The 23,414-nt window shown below is 39.2% G+C and overlaps 1 protein-coding gene across 1 annotated transcript; it reads right to left on the minus strand.

The window, feature by feature from the left end:
* Window positions 1-4,023: 4,023 nt before the first annotated feature.
* Window positions 4,024-22,151, minus strand: apobb.1 (apolipoprotein Bb, tandem duplicate 1). Its single transcript, XM_087805427.1, has 29 exons — window positions 21,956-22,151; window positions 21,220-21,252; window positions 21,006-21,118; window positions 20,783-20,928; window positions 19,988-20,135; window positions 19,762-19,914; window positions 19,184-19,308; window positions 18,031-18,116; window positions 17,518-17,962; window positions 17,326-17,440; window positions 16,776-16,922; window positions 16,493-16,704; window positions 15,648-15,843; window positions 15,376-15,555; window positions 14,764-14,967; window positions 14,521-14,688; window positions 14,245-14,450; window positions 13,882-14,058; window positions 13,687-13,817; window positions 13,403-13,613; window positions 13,153-13,319; window positions 12,922-13,082; window positions 12,581-12,666; window positions 12,132-12,505; window positions 6,050-12,043; window positions 5,876-5,987; window positions 5,782-5,799; window positions 5,228-5,405; window positions 4,024-5,156 (listed from the first exon to the last, which is right to left on the minus strand). Exons 1-29 carry the CDS (start codon window positions 22,008-22,010, stop codon window positions 4,161-4,163), a joined length of 11,337 nt encoding a protein of 3,778 aa, XP_087661553.1. The 5' UTR covers window positions 22,011-22,151; the 3' UTR covers window positions 4,024-4,160.
* Between the last annotated feature and the right edge of the window lie 1,263 nt (window positions 22,152-23,414).

A 23,414-nucleotide genomic window follows, 5' to 3' on the forward strand; every position in this document is an offset into this window, starting at 1 on the left:
CATATTGGTCAGAAATAACTTGACAAGCAAAATGTACATTACATTGAAAGGTGTTGACCATTACATCTTCACACTATCTCTTCATTTTGATTCTTAAAATGATATTGAGAGTATATTGAAATAACAAAAAACATGTTTGGAAACTTTGGCATGCTAATGCTAACGCTATCTTGCTAATAATACGCCACCACACCACAGAATGAGAAGACAAAAAAAAACAATTTGTAAAGCTAAGAAAACGGATTTATCTACCAATATTTACCATTAAAACATTTGTATTTTGGTTTAAGACAATATGAAAATAAGTCAAATTCACTATTACAGAAAGGCTAATGTAGCCAAGGTAGCTAAACTCTGCTAATGTAATGGCATTCAATTGAACAAGATGAAAAATATGAACTTTTATTTTTCATCCTCTATCAACTGTGATACGGAAAGAAAAGTTTTACCTAATAACAATTGTTTCTTAATGTTGTTTAGAAACCCACAGAGTGACCTTTACCCTCCATTAGGCTCCAGAGCCCAGGATAACAGGCGTGGACTCAAGATAAAGTAATCAGTCACAGATGTCACTCAATGTTGAGCAACTGTGAGCAGCTGGATGTATAAATACAAGAGACTGAAGCAGAAGTGTGTTTTGTCGTATAAAACACAACAACTTCAATATTGCACTCAAGTCAAACTGTTGAAATAAAAATGGAATCCAAGTCAAGGTTCTTTGATAAACTATTTAACATTATATATATATATATATATATATATATATAATTGATTCGTTTAAAAAAAGGTATGGCCTGGAGGCTACATGCAGCCCTTTGAATGTATTTATGTGGCCCTGGTCAAACAATCATATAAAAACTAGCTATTTACTTCTAGTTAAATAAATAAATTACGACTGCAGCGTGTTTGTCCTCCATTTATGTATTAATTTGGCTCATAAACAAAAGAATTGTTTGAATTTTTTATGCTTTCGCTCTCTTACTGACTTGAAAGTTAGTCAACTTTTTGCATCTAGCACTTTAGAGAGAATTGAGAAGAAAAATCTGTGACTTACAAGTTCAGATACAAAAGTGTGAGAATTAACTTGTATTTGTTTAATGTGAAAAATACAAATGCATTTTAAACACATTTGCCATGGTTAGGCTTATATGGAAGTGTAATATGATATAATTCTTATATCAGTGGCATCAGAAAAGTGAATTATTTAATTCAGTAATTTATATATTAAAAAATGTAAATTTGTTTTTTATTGAATAATTGAATTCATTAATTTGTATACGTTTTTAATTCCAAGTCCTTAAAGTTTGATAAAAATGTTGGTGTAATAGTGCCATGAGACAATACTAAGAAAAAGGTGCCAATCTACTTCAGGCCGTCCTGGGACACAGACGATCACGATATGATAACATTGGCCCATAAATTTAGGTCCAAACAGTGTCAACCTTGTATAACATATATTTTATCTCAGGCTCAACCTGGAACAATGTTATAATCTGAGGTCAGATATTTCTTTGAGTGTGTTCAGTCAGTAAAGAAACTTGTTTGAACTTCTTCGAGTCGCAAGTTCGAAACCCATGCTGGACTTATTTCTAGTGATGCAAAGAGTCAGAATGACCTTGCGTCACATGATTGGCTAAAAGTTTGATCAAGTAGGACCCATTTCCTACATTAGAGAAAACCCTGGGAGCCGCAAAACCCCTTTTGACTTTAAAAATAAACATCATTCCATAATGTTCACTTTCTGTTTCCCTTTGTGCTATATAGAAATAAACTATAAATAAAATGTTAGTGATCGTTCACTCAAAATTCAAACTAAATTCATTTTCTACTCTGACAAAAATGTTTGTGCACTGTAGCTCAGTCGCCTCCGTCTTCGTCCAAAAAGACACTTAAAATCATTCAAATAACCCCTTTGGTGCTCGTCTATAACGTCCCTCTTGTATTGCAGCCCCGACATAAGAATTGATCAGAAAAATGATAAACAAGTCTATATATTAGGCTTGTTTGGAGTGGATGATACCAGGCCTAAATCTCTTATGTCGAGGCTTCAGTCTACGTTACAGATGAGCAGTATGGAAGCATTTGGATGTTTTTAATCATCTCTTTGGACGAAGTCCACAGGAAGGTCCAAAAAAGTATATATCCCAAAAATAAAAATCAAGTCCAGAGTCCTTTCTTTCAAAAAGAAAACAGTCCAAGGAAAACAAGGGGGTAGATTCCGACAGGGCAGCAAGACGCACAATCTACTGAGGGGGAAAGAGCATAAGTCAAAACACTCACCAAAAATGGAGTAACAAAAAACAGTGACTAGGAAAACACCAGGAACAACAACGTCCGAGGGAACAACGTTGGAACAGCAAGCAGGTAGAACATAGCAGAGTCAGAAATGTAGCAGGTGGGACTGGAAACGAGCTGACAACTGCTGGCTGGAGATCAGCCCCTTAAATCCCACAGGGCTGATTGATTGATCACCAGCAGCTGTGCAACTTTGCCAACCACTGTCAGGAACCAGACCCGTCAACTGTCAAAGAACAAGAAAATGGCTAAGCAGGAAGTACTTTGACAAAACAGAAGTGGATCGTGACAGTTATATTAAAATGAACAAACATTTTTGTCTATAACTCTAAAAAGAACCGATTACGCTGAAAATAATCCCAACTCTTAGTCGACATGAGGGCGAGTGGAAAATATGTGAAATTTGAATATTGGGTGAACTATCACTTTAAGCATAACAATGTTTTGGACTGTATATTTACAGTTGTTTAAGTGAGTCATGGTTGTTGTTGTCTTTTCTTATGTTAAGCATTATGTGACTTTGAAGGGTTATTGATATGTTCATTAATATACATCATAATAATCATGTATCATCATAATTATCATAATTATTATTATTATTATTACCATCATTTCAACAATACAGAATACAAAATAAAAGGACATTAAAATCGAAATGATTTGATATCAAAGTTAACCTAATTTATAATGTACACGTTTGAAACTGAAATTTGCTGAAAAATATATATAAAATAAAGTTTTTTCTATGTAGGCTGAAAATGATTTCTTACCAGTTTACCAGATCTTTGTTTTTTTTTAGGTCTGCACAAATTTGAAAACTGTAGTAAGGAGGAGCCTACCCCAGTTTCTTTGGGCGAGAGGAGGGGGACCCCCTTGACAGGACCCCAGTCGCAGCACACACAAAGACAGACAACCACTGCGCCATCATTGAATTTATTCATTCAATAAAAGCAAACGCAACCTTTTAACTTATTACATTAAATGTTAAATTCAACCATTCAATATTCTGATATACCCCATACGCTTATGCACAATTTAAGTGTTTACAGGGTTTGAAGAAGCTTTTAGCCCAATTTAACTTCCATTATAAAGCAACTTTTAAAAAGAAATTTAAATCTTTATAATTCAAATAATACACAATTTCAAGTATACCATATAGTTTTAAATTTCACTTTACTATGATAAAAAACAGGGAATTACTTTCTATTCATTACTTTCTATTTGATTTGCGCTACTTAAAAAACTTGACCTTCTCACCAAATGAATAAAAAAGTTGGTTACAACTTGTCTTCTTGAGACCTTGGCCCCTGCAAAGGTTTGAGTGATAGCATCTATTGTCCGACACTAACGTCATGGAATTCTGTGCAAAACTGCAGGAGTGGCGTAAATCGTGAATTGAAAGAAATTATAGTTTCATGAAAGAACATATTATTCAATATGAATAACATGAAATATTATAACTGTGGTTAGAAGAATACTTGGTATATATTAGGTGATTATTCTGTGTGGGACTTTCACAACATGTTTTGGATCATAGTGAGTAATAAGGTTTAAATTAAATGACAAATAAATAGATGTTTTAATTGATTTGATTGTTTACTGTGTTTACAGGGTCATTTGAAATGTACTCCTTGATGTGATGAATTATTAGTTTCGTGTAATGATGATCAATTACCTCCCTTTAAACCAAGTAAAGCCAACAACAAACAAACACAAAAGACATTATGGTTTAGTTTAAATGTCATTTATTGGTGTCAGAGAAAAATAGCACAGGTAGACAATGCACTGTTACATTGTCAAAAATATTGTAAAGACAAATGTTCATTCATCTTCCAAACAGGTTGGCGTGTTTGTGTGAGGGCTCCTCACTGCTGGAAGGGAAATGCGATATCAAACTCAAGCTTTCCATCACTGACATTCATGTACGGCTGAACCTCCTCAGATGCCTTTTGCGCTAATTCATAAACCATGCTGTTGATTCTTTCTAACAAATGAACCAGTTTGTTCACGATTTGATCCATAAAGGTTTTGACGTCCTGCATGTCCACACTGGAGATCTGGTCGACGGTCTCTTTCACGAGGGTCAATAATCTGAGATAGAGTTGGTTAACAGCGGCCAACGTTTCATCTAAATAGTCGGACCTGATGGAATCGATGAACTTCTCTGTCTTCTCAACTAAGATTTTGAAGGTCTCGCTAATCTTTGCCAGCATCATGTCAAGACTCTCCATGTTTATCACAATATCCTGAACTTCTTTGTAGATGACCGTGGCGTCGGTCTTTACCCTTTCCACGATCTGAGCTCCAGTAATGGCGTCGCCAAGAGGCATTCTGAACTTCAGCTGACTGAACCTCTCGACAAACAAGTTATAACGAACCTCGGCGAACTCATAAACAATATGGAGGACATTGTCTAGCATGATGGCGATGCTCTTGGTCAAATCACTGAGAACCTCAGGAAGAGTGGTCAACATGTCAGTTCCAGGAAGCTTAAACTGGGTCGTCCTCAGGAATTTAACTACAGACTGCAGGAGGACCTCAACACTTTTCTGGTACTGGACGACTGTGTTCCTAAAGAAGATGGACAACTGGCTTAGGCTCATGTCGTAGTTAATGGCTGCATCATAGGCCTCAGACACGCGTCTAACAACCATAGACCACAACTCCTTCATGGTCTCTGTGATCTGGTATTTGTCAGCAAACTCGGTCAATGTAGAAATGATGGACGGGAGTTTCATCTTAAGTTCAGAGACCATGGCTTTAGGGGCTTCCATGTCGTAGACAATCTGGAGGCTCAGCGCATCACCGTTCTTTGGCATCGCTCTGATGACCAAGATGTCGACATCAACCTCGGGGGCGGACTGCAACGAAAGTTAATGTTAGTCAATCAAAATTCTCTTGGAATTCAAACCGGTCGGAAAATGGAACCTACTGGATAACGGCTGTAGATTCTTGCGCTTATCTGAGAGGGAACTTTGCCGTTGAACTGCAGACCCAAGAACCCGGCGGAGGGGATGGAAACTGAAGCGCTCACAACGTCGCTGCGAGCGGCACAACGCAGGTTCAAGTCAGTGAAGGTCGGACTTGTGATGTCCATATTCAGCGTGTAGCTAGAAATAACAGCCTTTGTTACTACATGATCATTACTCAATCAGGTATGTCAGGTGTCAATGATTTCATACCAAAACCCTGTTTTTGATTAGAATTTATCCATCAAAATAAAAATTCAATGGCAGTGAAGTGTCTGTTTAACTAAAGTTGTTTCTAAGAGACACAATTTGAAACAAAGATGACCAAACTACAATTATTACCTGGTATTCCTCGGGCAAACTTATGGAAATGGTCATTATTTAATATGCATTGAAACGGCCTTTGTAACAGTTACGGAAATATTTTCTCTTGACCTAAACCCTTCACTGAGCGGTCAGTAGTCTACATGCTAATTGACACGTTGTTTTGTCAAGAGGTTTTGTAGCAAATCTTTACCTTCCATCCGTTGGAGTCCTGGAAAGAAATGAAAAGGACAACATTAATGTGTGGAAATTAGAATGAGGTTTTCATATTTTGTAAGGATGCCTACCACAGAGCTTGATTGATGATATTCTTCATATCCACTGTCATTTCGGTGTGAGTCAGCAGGAACTTGTTGATCAAGTTCATGGCTGCGTTCTCAAAGGTGGCAGTGGAGGAGGCTGTAAGGAGAAGGTGTCATTGGTTTCTCAGTAGGAGTATGTGAAAAACCCTGTAAACTTACCCTCCATTGTGTACTCCAGAAGAACCATGACACTTGTGGCAGAGGATTTCAGGGCGACCTTGAAGATGGGTGCATTTCCGTCGACCATCACACAGATGATTGTGCTGTACACGGGGGTGATGAGGTTGGTATTGGTGGAGATCGTCTGCTTGACAGTCGTCACTTCAGCAACGGTCTTGCCAAGGATGGAAAATTCTCCCATGCTGGTCGGCTGAACCATGTTAATCTCAATGTCAGCGGTCATGGATGAGATGGGGGTCAGATCAACAGTAGCTGTGGTGGTGTGTTTCCCCTTGGTGGTGAAGCCGAACATGTCGACCTCGTTGAGGCCATTGTACTTCAGCACCGCAAACACGCGGCTCAAGGAGGCTTGCAGTGAGAGGTTCTCGTCGAAGTCCACGTTGAAGAAGGTCTTGGTGGCATGGTGGAGCTTGGCATTTCCACTAAGTTTAGAGGTGGAGCGAAGGCCCTCATGGTTGAGGAAAACATTGGCCTCATTTAAGATTCCCATGTTCAAAATTTTTTCAAGAAGTGTGCCTTCCATGTTTGCTCTGGTCATGGTTTCCATGGACACATCTGTCAGGGTTCCCTCCAGTTTCAGACTGTGATCTGCATCTGCGTTTCCAAAAGCTTGGATCATTGGGAGGTTGTAACTGCTCTTCAGTTTTAAAGTGGAAACAACATTTCCTTTGGTCTTCATATCTGCAGCCAGGTTCTGAATTATGTCCATGTTGAAGACTGGCAGGGAAACCTTTGCAACAGTCACCACAGAGAGCACAGGTTCAAGAATTTCAGCCATGAAAGTGATGGTGCTGTCATGAGTGCCTTCAATGTGAACATTTGACAGAGACATGGAGTTGGCCAACTTGATTCCTCTCATTAAGGTCAAACTGGTGGTTGCATCGAGCTTTCCTTTCAGGCTTTCAAACACAGATGAAGTGATAGCAGCAAGACGGAATACAAGATCCTCATCAGTGTACAGGCCAGCGTTGACGTTCAGATTCAATACACCAGACTTGAAGGTAAGCTCACCGACAAGGTTGCCTATTTTTGGAATCATCATCAGACCCATCAAGTTGACTTTTGGGGCAGTGGGCATTTTCTGGTAGACAACTTTAGCGTTTAAATCAATATTCTGTTCAGTTTCAACCAAGATGTTCTTCAGTCCAGTCTGCTCATACAAGTTGACATCACTCAATTCTGGAGTGCGGTAGCCGAGGAAAGGCACTTCAAACTCTGGAATTGTGATGGGGTACTTCAGGAACTCAACATTTGCATCAGTGTCCATGGCGACAACAAGACCGGCTTCTTCTCTGTTGTTCATCACAGTTAAGTTGTACACCATCTTGTTCTGATTAAGACGAGCCACAGCCACTGCACTAATGAGTTGCTCAGCCGGTCTGAGGATGACTGAGTAATCATTCTGCACGTCAACCTTGGCAGTCAACATTTCAAAAATAAGCTTTCCTCGGTTTTGGAAATCCAGGATGACCTCAAAAGGACGAGCAACAAAGTTGAGTCCATTAGTCACAACTCCACTGACTGCTCCGCCCATTTCGGTATTGTGTTCCACTTTCAGCTCAGCTCTCATGTCATACATGTTAATGTTGCCAGATGTCGCAAAGATTGTTTGCTTGAAAGGCGACTCATCCTGAGAGTGAATGCTAAACTTGAGGTATGACAGAGGGCTGGACTCAGCATTGACTTGTTGTCTCAATTTGAAAAGAGGAGAATCGGTGTTACCGGAGAAAGCAAGCGTCATCAGTTTTGGATTGAGTGAAACCTCAAGGTTGCTCTTATGGGTTCCAACGTCAGAGTCTGACTTAATTTTGCCAACATTGTCAGCAGTGACTGTGATGGTGAAGCCATTTTGACGGGCGATTACCTTCTGTGTGGCAAGTGCTTCATTTTTGATGTCGCGACTAGGGATTTCCAGAACGTGGGAGTAACTTGTGTCGAGGGATGCAGATATTCCTTCCTCCATGGCAACAAAGGCTTGGTTCTGAAGATCAGCTTTCAAAGGTTCGGTTGTGACCTTCATCGTGGTCTTGGCCTGGCCCTGGGCAGACAAGCCGTATAGGGAAAGAGATCCCTGGTGCTCAACTCCAAAAGCAATGTTCTTAATTCTTACAGCTTCTGTCAGAACAACACGGCTTCTTTTGGGCATTGCAACATTGGCACTGGAATCAAATTTGTAATTGAGAATTTCATAATGTGGAGATGAACCCTGGGAGGAGAAGGTTCCGGTAAATTTAGGGGTCAATTCAGTTTCAGTGGAGTTCAAGAACTCTGCAGATGTCTTGATTGCATAGATGGGAGTGTTAAATCTCATCTCACCAAAGAGTTTTCCAAAGCAGGGGACTGAAATGTCACTTGGGATTGTTGGCAACTTGAACTCTGGGATTTGAAGAGACTTGACAAGCTGTTCTGTTGAATATGGTGGAATCTGAGGGATCGGGATCTGAAGAAGATTGAACTCTGGGATCCTTATTTCAGGCATGGTAGGAAGATAGCTCATGCGCAACTCTCCGAAGAAAGCGTGCACGTCAACAAAACTCATGTCCAGGTTCATGATGTAATCAATGAGTTCAATGATTTTCTGCTTGATCACTTCATACGAAATCTTGGTCGCTCTAACGGTGTACTTGCCAAGGATTTTAAACTCTGGGATGTCAAGCTCAGAAGGGATGTTAACCTTGTAAAGAGTACCCAAGCTGATCCTAATGGTTGGTACAACAAGGTCAGTGAACGGAACAGTGAAGGAAGGAATGGTGACTTCAGATTTCTTCAGCTCTACAATGAGGCTTTCCACCATAATCTTTAACTGTTCAGTAAACTTTTGATCCGGGAATATGTCAGAGACCACCCTGATGATTCTAGTCAAAATGTCAGTGACTTCTCTCATGTATGATCTGTACAACATGCCCAAGACACTCAGGTAATCCTCAATGATCCCTCTGATATTTAGATGTTCAACCATCGTCTTCATGTGCTCTAGGTATTCTTTCAAGCTGTCAAACACAACATTGTCCAATAGTTCTTTAACAGACTTTACTAATTCAGACACTTTCATTTCTCCCAAGCGATCCACCATCATCTTCATTGAGGCTAAGCAAGTGTTGAGTAATTCTTTTACTGCCTCAAGTTTCTGGGGAATTTCAAGTGCTGTAATCAATCTGTTGGTTCTTTCTGTGATATCAGCAATACTGAAGTTAACAAATGCAACCAGGTCGTTGTACTTCATTGACCTCAGACGATGCAGAATTGCTTCAATCATTCCATTGAGTTGTTCAATCATCTCTTTGACATCTGTTTGCTTGAAGTAGTTGATAACATCCTCGCTGACACGTGCAACGGTAACTGGGATGTCAGCGTCTTTCACCATTTGAAAGGCAGCATTGAGTGACTCCTCAATCTTCAATTGCTTGATAAGCATGATCACTTTGTCCATGATGTCCTGGACCTGTTTGTCCATTCCCATTTTTACAAGCATTTCCCTCATAGAAGAAAGCATTAAGTTGGTCTTCTCCACAAGGTGGAAGTCCAGGATAACCTCTCGAATATAATCAATTGCATCTGAGACGATTTGTGTTGGAATCTTGTTCACCAGGTCATTAATAATCAGTTTGTAGTTAATGGAAAGAACAAATTCTTTATATTGAGAACAATATCTGACCAGGTCGAAATCTGAAACAAAGTTCCTAAACCTTCCCAGAAACAATTTGAGATTGGAACTAAAGCTTAAGTAGCTGTTAATCTCACGGAAGATTGCAAGGCTGCTGTCCTTCAGTTTGTCCAGGTCAAAGCGATCGATCATTTCTTTTAAACTGTCAACAAGTTTTAAGATGGATTCCTTGATATCAAACTCCTCATTGAGATATTCAAACACGAGCTGGATCTTCTCAATGACAGATTCAGGCAGTTTAAAACTGGCGAAAATGTCCTTCAACGTGACAACAAAACTCTTGAGGAGATCGCTAAGATTGATCATGATACTCTCAAAAGAAATTTTCAGGTTTATCAGAGCACGCTCCACGTCCTCAATTGTGAATGCACCCTTGGTCAGATCATTAAAGTATTCCTTCATTTTGATTGCTTTGCCCTCAAAGTCCATTTTGGAAACAAATTCGACCATGTGCCTTGACAACATTTCGATTTTTGTCTGGACCTCTTGGTCATTGAGGAATTTCTGCAGTGCCTCTGCAATGCTAACAGCAACTTCCTTAATGTTGTCCAGGAACAAAGGCAGTTGAATAAAGTGGCAGTTTGTCATCTTGTCGTACTTGAGGAAACCAGAGAAGGAGAATTCCTGGTTCTCCGGGGTGTTTGGAGTAATGAGGTTGGTCATCAACATTGAAGAGAGCTCCATGCCAATTTTGTCAGCTGTGTTGTAAACGCTCATCTCTTGGTCATAGGTATGATCATTGATCTTAGACTTCATCCTGAAACTGGTCTTCTGTTCCTCAGTTGAGAGAACAGTGTCCATCTTGTTATCAAAGGTGGTCTCGATAGAAACACTGTTTTCAAGCTTGTGTGCCATGGACGCCCTGTATTCATGCGAACTAGCAAAAGCCAGTGGTTGAGCTCTCATCAGGATCTTGCCATAGAGCTGAGCGCTGTGCTGTCCATACAGGGTCATGTCTCCATCAGCGTTGAAGAGGGCATTGAGGTTGAAATCAAAAGGAATAGCACTGCAGCTGATGCTGTGATCGTAGCGCATTGGCTGTGAATTGAAGCGAGCATCATGGGTGAGCTTTGCTGCAAGACCAACAACTTCAAGCTCTGTGTTGTGGTTCATTTGGGCACCCAAAAGTTTCCCAATCGTACTGCACTTTGCCCTGGCTGCCCTATCCTGGTAAATAACCTCATAGATGTGTTTGATCTCCTCCTCACCAAACTTGGTATTCATTTTTCCTGTGAGTTCCATCTTGTAAAGTTCTGCCAGTAGCTTAGCATCATTGGTGAATTCTGCACTTAGAAGCTTGACGTTGTTACTAAAGCTTGCAGCTGCTGTGTATGGTTTCATGTTGATGTCGATATTATGTTCATAGGAAACATATTCACTGCCCATGGCTTTGGCTTCAGAGATGAAGCTGAGGCTTTCGGGAGTAACAGTAAGACTGTTGGCATTACTGAGCTTCAAGCTCTTCAATGCAGCATTGTTGGAAATAGACACAGCGGCCTTTGACTTGTCAAGCACAGCATTGAAGGTGTTCTCAAATGCGATTGGGCTCAGAAGGACAGTGGTTCCACTCGTGCTGATACCTTCTTTGTTCATGGACAGCATGGCTTTGTGGGTTGCCTCATTCTGCATCAGCTTCATATTTCCGTCGCTAGTGAGAGCAAGACCATTGATGTTAAGAGAGCTGGTCAACAGATAGTTAAGCTGGTTTTCAAAGCGCTCTGCATTGGTCTCGAATCTCATGAGAACTTCTCCATCTCCGATAGATGTCTCGGCCTGGTTGCGGAGCTTCATATCAAAAGCATTGGCCACTAAACTATGGCTCAGTGCCAGCTTATTCTCCTTGAATGAAAGTTCAGCCATATGTCTAAGATTTTTGTCGAAGGCATCAGTGTCAGAGACAACTGAGAGCTCACCGTTGACCAGGGTGGCTCCAATTCTGTTTTTAGCGTTAACAATATTTGAGTCAAACTCAAATGTAGACTCAATCTTAGCTTCTGGCTTGAATGGAAGGATTCTGATGGTTTGGACTGAGATGGTCTTGCCAGAAATGAATCCAACATTAATTCTTCCATCAAAGTTGCTTTCAGCGGAGATCATTTGAGTGTTGATCTGAGCCATGCCTGTGTGGTCTATGCCAAAGTCTAGCCCAAGAGGACTTGTTGCTTCGATTTTGCCAGTAGATTTGAGGTTAATTTTGTCATCAAAGGTCAAATCCTCAGCCAAAGAGAGGCTGGCCTCCATAAACTTGTGAGTCAAAGATCCTTCTATCTGTGCCTTGATTGAATCTTTTGTGGCCACCAGTCCAGAGCCTAAATTAAAACAGCAAATGTATTTTTTAAGTAAACGTATCTAACCAAAGGCTTGATTACTTTAAAGGTGTTAAAAATGGTACAATACCTTCAATTTTGAATGCGAGGATGTCCACTGGAGAGGTTCCTTTCAATTCAACCTTTGCTGAGTAGCTTGGTGTTTCAATGACGTCTTTGCCGAAGACCATGGAGGCCTCCATGTCGTACATGTTGCTCTTGATCATGGTTGAAAGCTGAGCTTTGCCAAAGAGAGGAATAGCCAGCTCAATTCTCGATGGGATTTCCATCTCCGGGATTGGAATATCCACGGAGACAATCTCAAGACCAAACTGGGGGATGGACAAATGTGGTGTTGACAGCACAGGAGGGAAGTTGAGATCGTTGGTTGACTTTCCTCCGACAGGAACTGGGATCAGGATGTTGAAGCGCTCATCGTTGAAGTAATAGACGGCCGATGACTCACTGTTGGAGCCCAAATAAAGAAAGTGCCTTAGTGTTTTGGGAAATACTTCATGACAAAATGAGGTAGTGTCTTACACATTCATGAAGAGCATCTCAGGCACTCTCATGTTCTCGAGGTAAGGGAACCCAGCACCATATTTCTCCATGTAGTTGCTTGTAGCCTGGAGTAAGATAATACATGATATTATAAACAGGTTGGTTAAATGGCTGTAGACTTGATACCAGTTGTCTTTTTCGACTTTATAAAAGTATATTTAAAAGAATAGACTTTCCTTTTTGTTTATTCTACTTGATATATTATATTACAATATGGTCTATCTATAGTTTTGAGTGTGACAGTCAACAAGTCTTGTAACTAAAGTAAAATTGAGGCGAGAGAAATATAGATAAAAGAAAAAGGCTTAAAAGGGCTTTACCTCTCCAATTTTGTTGACGATGTGACGGACTTTCATGTCGGTCTGACCCACTTGTGTCTCCATAAGTTTGTCACTGTATGTCAGGAAAAGGTCACTCTCGGACACCATGGTGGTTTCAGCATTCATATCAGACTTGAACTCAACACCAATCTTCTCAGCATCTAAGAGACAAGAGTGTCATTGTCAGGTTTAAATGCTTAACTAAGACAAGATAATTGGTCTCTAATGTACCGTATTTCATGACAAGTGTCTGCTTAGACATGGTATTCAAGAATTTCATTTCGCTCTTCAGCTCCACCTCCTCATTGCGCATCACTGTGGCGGTCAAACTGGCGTCAGTGGCCATACGTGGGACAAGGAGTTGCACCTGCAGCATTCCCTTCTTCATGGCCTCCATTCTGAATAAAGTAAGAAACAGATCATCAGAGAAAAACATCCTAAAGAAAGTTATATTTAATCAATGTGTTATGATCGCTCCTACCTGGCACGGCCAATCAAGGACATCTCAGGGATGTTCTTGTTGATGAAATCCAGGTGGATGGAGTGAGTTCCTTTGCCTCTGGAATTTCCATCGACAATGTTGAGCCTCAGTCCTGCCTCGAAGTCGAAGTCGGGGATCTGCACGTCAGCTGTGATCATGTTCCTCTTCCTGTTGTACTTCATGACGGCTCTGGCTTCAGTTGGCTCGGCTCCTGTTGTTGACCAACATGAATATATGAGGAACATATGATGATTGGCTTTTCTGACTGATGGTGCACAACTTACCCTCTGATCTCACAACGAACTTCAGGCTATCAACCTTCTGTTTGCCTTCATCTCCTTCCTTGAGGAGCTCATAGGCCAAGATGGCGGTGTACTCTGAGACTTCACCAGTGGGATGAAGCTCCACAGCAAATCTTTTGAGATGTTTCATTGTCAGCACCATTTAAAAGCTCATCAAGGCAAGAGATATTGACATACTTGCTGTCGCCGGCGATGGGGAAGTAGAGCGAGTCGTCCTGAGAGGAAGCGTACTGCAGAGCTGAGCAATAATTCATTCCAGCGAAGAATGGTGTGCACTTGTTGACCTCAACTTTCTCCATCACCATGGCAGGAACAGATTTCTCCTCCATGCCGGTCACAGACAACAGAGTGTTTCTAAAAAGTTAAATAAAGGACTTTATTGAGGATTCATAGAGATGGTCTACCAGCTTCAGACATACTGTATTGTATATGTATCAACTTTGGAACACGCAAAACACTGTTTTATATTGTTTCTACGGTGAGTGGATGTGTGGATGATTCAGGATATGTAAAAGCAAAACAGTGACTTTGTGAACTTACGTCACTTTCAAGATCTTGGTGGGTGTCCTAGGAGCAGGGATGGTCATCTTGATCTCATCACGAGCCAGGCTGATCTTAGCCTTGAGTCCACTCTCGTGGAACATGTTGGTGTGCATCTCCATTGCGCTGTTAATAAACTCTGGCAACAGAGCGCTCATCCTGGTCACAAACTCCACGTTGGCAGAGGGCATGAAGGCAAACTCGCTCTGTCGGGAGCAAAGAACAGTGAGTTGTGTTTCCAGACCACAAAAGCTGTTCAGGGTTTGAAAGAAATACCATTTCTCGGTTGATCTTGAGTCCTCCCTTGATTCCAGGAGCGAATGTACCGGCCATGACGACCTTCAGAGGGAAGCCAGTGACTGTGGGCAGGAAGAACTGGTTGTCCATGAACAAGTAGTGAGCAAAGAAGGTGTTGTCGTCTCTGTTCATGAGTCCCTTGATGATCTGCAGAGATTAAATAAAAACAATGACACTTCTGGACTCCTCTGATGGAAGCCAGTTTGAAAAGGGGGATCTTGCCTCTGAGGGAAACATCTTGTACATTCTGTCAGCCATCATAGAGGCAGAGTTGAACATCTTCTGCATGTCCTTGGTCTTCATGTAACCCAGTTCATTTCCCAGAAGCTTCATGTAGACTGTGGCCTCGGGGGACTCGGACTCCTTCAGGTTCTTTATCAGTTTGTTCATGTTCTGCCCGATTTCTTTAATGAGGCTCTGTGAGACCTGCGAGTTGTAAAGTGATCGTTTTAAAGTTTGAATTATTGTAACACAAAACAATTTAACTATTGCTAATCGGAAAAGAGCGTCAATATAAAACATAATGAAAAAGATGTCAGCGCTAGAGAATGAATGAATGAAGGTAAAACATTTTAGAAATTGGGTTTTAATTGTATTTCGAAATCAAATCACTTTAATATTTTAACTTCACAAAGAGAGAAACAGAAGAAGAAAATTAAACTAAATAAATATTGTTTTTTTTTCCATAACTAAATAACAGTATTTTATTTAACATTAAGAGAAAATATTTTTAAAATCTTGAGAGATCTATATATATATATTTTATTTACCTATAATGGATGTAATATATGACATTTTTATTTCAGCCATCTTCCTGCAAATCTATGTCTCTACCTTTTTCTTCATGCTCTCCGTCCTCAGAGCAGGCATAATCCTGTACAGGACGTCCTTGACTTTGAGTGGAACGTTGTCAGATACGAGGCACATGGTCCTAAAGACGGTGCTGGGGAAGAATCCTTCGTCTCCGAAGAGAGCGTCGACGGTTGGCTCCATTCCAGTGCCCTCCATGCCGACCTTGAGAATAACAGGTGAAGATAACGTGAGTAAAATGCAAACTACAAACACGAGGATGAACGAGTCACAGAAGAGTTGAACGACACGCTCACCTCCATCATGTCAACGCTGAAGCCGAAAGCCTTGAGGGTGGTCTCCAACATGACCTCTCTGGGCAGGTAGCTGGAGCCCTCGAAGATCATATTTCCCAAAACTGATCCCATCTTGTAGTTGCGGGAGAACTTGGTGGCGGCCATGATGGGTCCGACCTCGTTTCCTTGCATGACATCGGAAACCTGCATTCTCAGTCTACGGTAATAATTAAAGAAGAAAGGAATATTTAGAAATCTTCAGTAGTAAAACGCTTATTTTCAAAACAATTGTCATGAGTCTTAACATCAATGACATCTGACTTTGAATCAGGAGTAAAAAAACTTTTTTCATAAAATATTTAAGTCAAATGTATTCATGCATTTTTTTCTGCTCATTAGGGGGATTTTGCAAGTCAAATGTTTATATATATACTTTTCTATTTCATAAAAATACAAAAACATTCTAATTCAATCATTATAAGTGTATTATTTTCTTCTTACATGGTAGAAATTGTATTATCTGTGCTCTAATATTATTTGATTCTTCCGCAATAATTAAAAAGTATTCTTTAAGATTTTTAACCTTTATTATTTGGCATCAAAATGAGGGAACTTTAAAATTAAATTCTTAAAATAATTGAAGGTATTTTTACTACTGCAATTTTATTATTAAGAATTGTATTTTAAATATTCAAATTCCAATATTTCTAAATAATTTGAATTGTAATACATTTGTATTTGCAGGTTATTCCTCAACATTTTTATTCTGCTTTAATTTACGGTTTAATTGTGAGAAACATCTTTTGAAAAATGTACAAGTTTATAATTTAAAAGTCAATTCGTCAATCTTTTTGTGTTGGACTCACTCCTTGATCTCAGGTTCGTCAGAGGACATGATGTTGGCCATGTGTGAGGCGACGAAGCTCCTGAACTGGTCGTTCTCTCCGTCGTTCAGAGCTTTGGTCAGCGCCATAAGTTCGCTGGTCTCAGGGTTCTTCATCAGCACCAAGTAGGCGGCGATGCGCTTCTGCACATTAGCGGTTCTATCCATCAACACCTGCATCATCACCTCGCGGCCCTGTGGAACCAAAAAAACGGTTGGTGAGTTATTAAAGCTTCTCGGCGCTGAGCATGAAGCAGACAGCTTACCTCCACTGGCACGGGGGTCAGTCTGAAGACCTGGATGGCAGCTTGCTGGACTGAGGCCGAGGCTTCAGGCTGGTTCACACACTGGATCACGGCGGTTCTGAGAGCAGGGCCGGCTGGAATCATAGCTGGAGCCATGTTTCCGACCACCTGGAGCAGCAGAATAACAGTTTAGAACTTGTAAAACTACCAGAGATGTAAGAAACATTCACTCCACTCAATAACGATCCTGTATATTGTAACTGTATATTTTTTTGTCAATTTCAAGCTTGTAAATAATAGTATCCATATTTGTTCATATGATTATTTAAATGCTAATCATCTTTTTTATATATATATTGTAAACGGTATTATATGATTGATCTCTTAAGATTTAATTTGATTTTTAACTTAAAAAATAAATAAACAAAAGTAGAGGTATCATAGCAAATAAAAGATTATTACATTGATTTCTTTCTTTCAAGATTATTCCAATAACTCTTAAGAGTAAGTTTAATTATTGATAACAGTTTAGTGATTACTATGTAATTGTAAGCAGTTAAAAGATTCTCACCCTCAGAGTCAGGAAGATCTTCTCCATATCACCGGAACAATCTCCGATCTGAGCTGCCATGAATTCAGCGACCGCCTGGATCTCTGGGATCATCTTCCCTTCAACTTTGTAGAACCTGCATCAAGACATGGAAAGATGAATGTTTCTGATCATAAACAAAGCATTTGAGAAAGTGACCACTGACTGACTCACCTCTTGACCAGGTTGCTCAGAGCGTACATGACGGGACGGCTGGGTTTGATTTTGGCCATCTCCAGCATGTCGCGGATCAGGAGAGGAGACGGGCTGGACACGAGTCCAACGGCAAAGAGGGCTGCGTCGACCTCGACTGCGGACTCGTCGCAGGACTTGAGGATCTCCATGATGCCGCTGTTGCAGGCGGGGGTTCCGCACTGGGCCAGAGCCTGGTAGGTCAGGGAGGAGGACACTTGAGATGCCTCCGGAAGGCTGGCGACCACGGTCTCGGCGGTCATTCCACGCAGCATGGTGATGAGTTTGAAGAAGAGCTGAGCTCTCTTCTCGCCCTCCGTCTCTGGCAGAGAGGCCAGTTCCCTCAAAACAGAGAGACACATCTCCTTGTCCTGAACGGCGAACTTGTCAATGACGGATTCCATGTGAAGACCCTTGACGATATCGGCTGAAACACAGAATGTTGTGGTCAGCGGACTTCAAACTGAAGCCTAACTGCCGGGTGAGAGAACTCACTGTGGTCGAAAACTCGGTCATTGTGAGATGAAACCTCAACCAGAGTCAGCAGCTGCTTTCCTACGTTGGTGATGCCAGATTTGCCCCTGATGGAGAATAAATGCCCACTTTAGCAAAATAATGACAAATAAATATACATGACTTATGATGAAAAAATACATTAACAATAGATGTGGTATCTATTAAAAATAGTAAAACTAACCATATTAAATATGTATGATTGACTATAATTAAAGTTGTTAAAATAGCATAAAATTAAGTCTTATTAACCCATGTGTTATCTCATGGTCAAGATGACCCGAAGGCCTGAAAACAAATGTAATTTTTTTTCATCCTTTGTCTTGCTTTTGGGTCAAGATGATAGACCTCCACCACTGCATATGTATCAATGGAAGCCATGGATGGCATTTACCTTGACAGTCCAAAAGAAACACAAACAAAAAAAAAGAAAAACATTTCAGGCCTATGGGTCATCTTGACGCCTGAGATAACAAAAGGGTTAAATAAAACACAAAAGCCACAATTAATAATAAAGATAATACTAATAATAATATTAAATATTAATACTGTTAATCAAATTATGTTATTCTCCCTTGTTGTCAGTTCCTTGTTATGGTTTTGTAATTATTGTTAAAAAAAACACATTAAAATGATTGTGATTATTTGATAACAATGTAATATTTACATATCTAGTAAAAATTTAAAGCAATATTCTAAAAGAATGACACGTTATGGTCATATTAAAAAGAGCATGTTAGTTTAAAATCTATAAAAAGTCATAGAAAATGATAATAAAAAAGAATATTGGTTTAAATATATATTTATGTTCAAACTGACCATTGAAAACAAGTAAAATAACTGATCAGATTTTGTTACACTTATTTTGTGAAAATCTTCTTTCTGTATGACAAATGTATCATTTTAAATAAATATAGTCATTATCAGAAACTTGATATTTTGGTAATATAAAAGTAATAACCAAATAAGAAGAAACCAAAAAGTAGAAAAAAGTACAATCATTGTGGGTTTTTTTTTAACGTTTTTTAAGTGATAGTATGTCTTTGGGTGAAACAGGAAGACTAGAAAGCGGTTACGATACAAATGTCCTCGTGGGATCAGGACTGGAAAATGAGATTGTGATCTCGTCACTTACTTTTGTGAGAAGGGGAGGAGGATGTGTGTTTCTTTGCAGGCGGCCGAGGTCATGTGCTTCTTGGCGTTGTCGAACTTGTAGTTGCAAGTCTGAGAACTGTCGATCAGCTGGGCCAGAGGATAATGCTGTGGCAGAGAGAGAGCCAGGTCAGGTGGACACTTATCAATCACCTCGATAACTACTACAATGGCGGAGATTATGACAATTAATGTGGTTTAAAGGGCAAAATGTAAAAAGTAAAAATATGAAATTTGAAGTAAAAAATATGACACCATCTGAAAAATTCGCTAATATAAAAAACAAAACATTTAAAAACCCTAAAAGTAAGGGAAAGGAAGCATATAGAATTCAAATAATTTGTTAAAAATGTAATTAAGATGAAATAATACACAGTGATATCTACTAAAGCTAATTATAAAAATGTAAAGATTGGATGGTGGTAATAAAGAGGGGATCTAGGGACTTCTTATCACTGGATAAAGGTGGTCTCACTCTATGGCGAGACAGCGTGACCTCCATGTTATATAATCCAATCGATACACTGATAAGATTACTTTATATAACTGCCAAAGTCTCACCAGGCCAGAGATGAGAGCCAACGAGCTGCTGTGGTCTCTGATAGGGACAAACTTGTCGCACTTGGACAGGACTCTGGTCAAGGTGACGTCGGTGGCGATGTTCTCCCGGTCGTTGACGGTGTACGAGGTCTGGCACATCCCGTGGATGGTCGGCTGGAAGATGGAAGTCATTTTGGTTAAGAATGGAGACAGAAGCTATGGCCGCGGTCTGGAGGAGGTGGCGTACCATCATGTTGTTCTTGTCTTCCTCGAGCAGAGGCACGATGAGAGCGGAGATGATTCCTCTCTTGACGTTCAGGATGGTGTCGGTCTCTCCCTCCTCGGGGTACAGCTTCACATCGTACAAGCCCTCCACCGCGACCTTCAGAGGATACCTGACAGGGGTCACAGTTGCGATGTGTCAACCGAGATGACGAAACTCTCGATCAATGAAGTGTATAAATATCTATCTCTATCTGGCCTCCTTCCATTTTCACAATCGCACACACAAACTCACAGTATTTAAAAAAACAAATGTTAATTTTAAATAAATCATTTTGAACTCAGGGAGGAACCTGGAACAATCAGAAAGATTTGTGAATGAAGTGGAAAATTGTATATGGTTGTTGTCTGTCTTGACTGTTCCTTGTGATAGATTCACAAACTTTCCAGTGAGTCCCCTTCATATTACCTGGAAAATGGCTCTAGAAGCCGTCTTACTAAGTCAATAGGATACAATGACATTTTAATTAATGTCTAGTCAATTAAATATAATAATGTATGTTTTAATTTTCTCTCAATTAAAAAAATTGAAATTGAAAATTTGTTACCGAGTTGCACAGAAAGAAAAAAAATGTTAATGTAACTTATGTTCCATTGATTATTATTGTCTTAAAGGTGTTTGGTTTTGAAAAATAAAATGTCTCTGAAGTAACATTATCCTGTGAAGCTTGTTTCGGTCAAGTTTACTTGATTAAAAATAAACCTGTGAACTAGTGGATAAATGTTTTTTATATGAAGGTCTGTCTCAGTTTCTGTTTACCTCTCCATTTCTGCAGCAAAGGCTTCAGAGGTGCTTGCAGGTCCGAACACTGGGTTCCCAGCAGGATCCATGTCAATGACCTCACTCAGTCTGCAGCCAGTGGTGCGGACGATGAAACTGCACATCTGGGGCACTTCGATTTCAACCTGCGAGAGGATCGGGACATGATTTCTTATGCTCATCTTAAATATCTGGGCGAGCTTTGAGAGGTCGAGTGGGAAACCTTGCAGGCGGCCTGGGGTCCGTTTTTGAGCATCGAGCCTCCGTCGATGCCGTTGAGAGATTCAGCTTCATATTGATATTCGTATTTGTGCAGGGTCTTGTATCTTTTGGCCACTGAAAGTCCAGACACAAACTATCAAACTTTGAAAAGGCTCACATAGAAAGAGTAAGAAGTGAAGGTTTATATTGAGTAAAACAAACTTGAGAAAACTTACATAAGCAAGTCGGAAGATCGTCGATTTGGGCAGCTTTGGAAAAGGAGTACAGAGACACACATTAATGTTAACTTCTGTTGCCTGTCTTGTCAAGACATTACGGTGCAGATACCGGTTGATTATTTCAAATTAAAAATTAAAATATTATTTTTATTGCATCATAACCATTTTTAAATAAATTCAATATTGTTAACAAAAGCAATTTTTCAGCTTTTTTTTCAACATTTAACAAAGATCTTATGACGTTTTTTTATTTTTAGTATTTTTCATTCATTAAACTCATTCGCCTACAAAATGTTTTTCATATCATTTATTGTCTCTAAAAAAATGTTGGTGAAATACTCAATTTTCACCAAAAGAAATTTCAATTTTATTTTAACATTTAACAAAATTCTCAAACATTTTTTTGAATTTTCATTCATTAATGTCACTCCCCTACACATTTAATTTGTATTTAAAGTCTTTAAAATTATTTTAAAGAAATACTAAATTGTCGAAAAAAGCAATTTCACCATTAAACTTTTTTTTCTTTAATTTTCATTCCTTAATGTCTCTCCTCTGCATATTTAATATGCTTTTTTTTTCTCTAAAAGGAAAAAAATATTTCTGGATCCTGATCCTCAAACACAACTTCAACTAATACAATAAGTTTATTAAACGATTTTATAAATGACTAGATGATAAACAGGTAGATTGAACTACTAATAATTCAAAGACAAATCAAATGTTCACTCACCAACTAAAGTAGTCGTGCTGACAAGCAGCAAAAGCCAGAGCTGTGAATCCCCCATGATGGGTTTTCTGGTGAGCTCTGTCCCCTGTGGTTTGGCGAGTACTCAGATGAGACTAAAGACTCAGCATCCACTCAGTACTTTTATAGTCGCAGCAGGGTCTAGAAGGCTGGGGGGCCGATTTGCAGTTTGGAACGCTCAAAGTCCAGCCCAACCTCCTGTGTGGAGGGACAAAGGCAAAAGGTTTAAAAGGGTACATCGTGCCCCAAGGCTGATCAATACACTCAGTTCACCTCTTCTTTTTTCTTTTTTTTCATTTAGTTTATCAGACAACTTGAGTGTATTTCTACAATGTCAAAAGAGACCAAATATTTGATTATTTCCAATAGTTTTAATTACTTGATAATAGTGGATTATCTTATAAATATGTTCACAGACAATTAAGTCAATTTTTAATTAATTATTATTATTATTAATAATAATAATTAAAAATCCTTTTTTTTTCATAGATGAGTCCAAATTTCATGTATTTAAACTAGAAATTTGTCCAAAACATTTTCTTAAAATGTCAAACGACGTTGACCTACTTAAACAAGATAAAGTTTTATTTTGTCAAACAAGTATAATTATTTAATAAGCTTTAAAAATACAGAGTAAATGTTCATATAATATTGGATATGTATATTGGTTGACAAAGGTAAACTATATGTTGTAATGAAGTCAGTAACATCTTATTTTTTCTGACTTAAAATATGTTTTACATTTAATTGACAAAATAATATGATTGAATTAAATAATTAATAAAAATGCTTCAGTTTAAAATAGTCTGTCACTCATTAATCATAACCATGACATTTTTAATTTATATCCACAAATGCAGTTATTGCACATTAAAAATATATTTTTTAATCTATTTTTGTGCTAACTCAACATTAAACACATATTTTATGTATATTCTTTTTCATATTTTATAAACAATTTATACTGTGATTACATTAGAGGAAAATGAAGATGGAATAAATATGAATATTAACAATTGAAAAAGTAACAAATGAAAGCATCAAGGGCAATCAAGGGTTAAATGTAAGTTAAATGTAGATATACAAGAACTAACTAAAGATTATATAGTTAGGAGCCTCAAATTCTTAGAAATTAGATGAATAAGTATTTTTAGTTCTTTATTTCGCCCAGTAAATCACTGCGGCGACAGGTAAACAGAAGAGCTAGGTCACTGATAGCGCTGGAGAAGCACTCACTGGTGAAGTCTGAGTGATCAAGGCGTGCTTCCAACACAAAGTCCCTCAAGAAGAGACAATTGATGATAACCCTATCAGTCATTTTATCGCTTGCCAGCATTGAATATTTGCCTGTGTTGCGCTGAGGCTATTGCTGGAACATTAAATCGAACCCGGTTGCATCAGTCCTTGTGTACGTTTGTCGCCGGAGCGACGCAAGTATGCTAAC

The sequence above is a fragment of the Callionymus lyra genome, chromosome 13 (assembly GCF_982586985.1).
Source record: "Callionymus lyra chromosome 13, fCalLyr1.hap1.1, whole genome shotgun sequence".
Classification (NCBI taxonomy): domain Eukaryota; kingdom Metazoa; phylum Chordata; class Actinopteri; order Syngnathiformes; family Callionymidae; genus Callionymus; species Callionymus lyra.

Coding starts and splice junctions, on each gene's coding strand:
- apobb.1 (XM_087805427.1), bottom strand. CDS start 22,010: ATGGGGGATTCACAGCTCTGGCTTTTGCTGCTTGTCAGCACGACTACT. Junction 14,689..14,763: donor ACAAGATGTTTCCCTCAGAG/GCAAGATCCCCC, acceptor TAATCTCTGCAG/ATCATCAAGGGACTCATGAA. Junction 5,157..5,227: donor GAATCTACAGCCGTTATCCA/GTAGGTTCCATT, acceptor CTTTCGTTGCAG/TCCGCCCCCGAGGTTGATGT.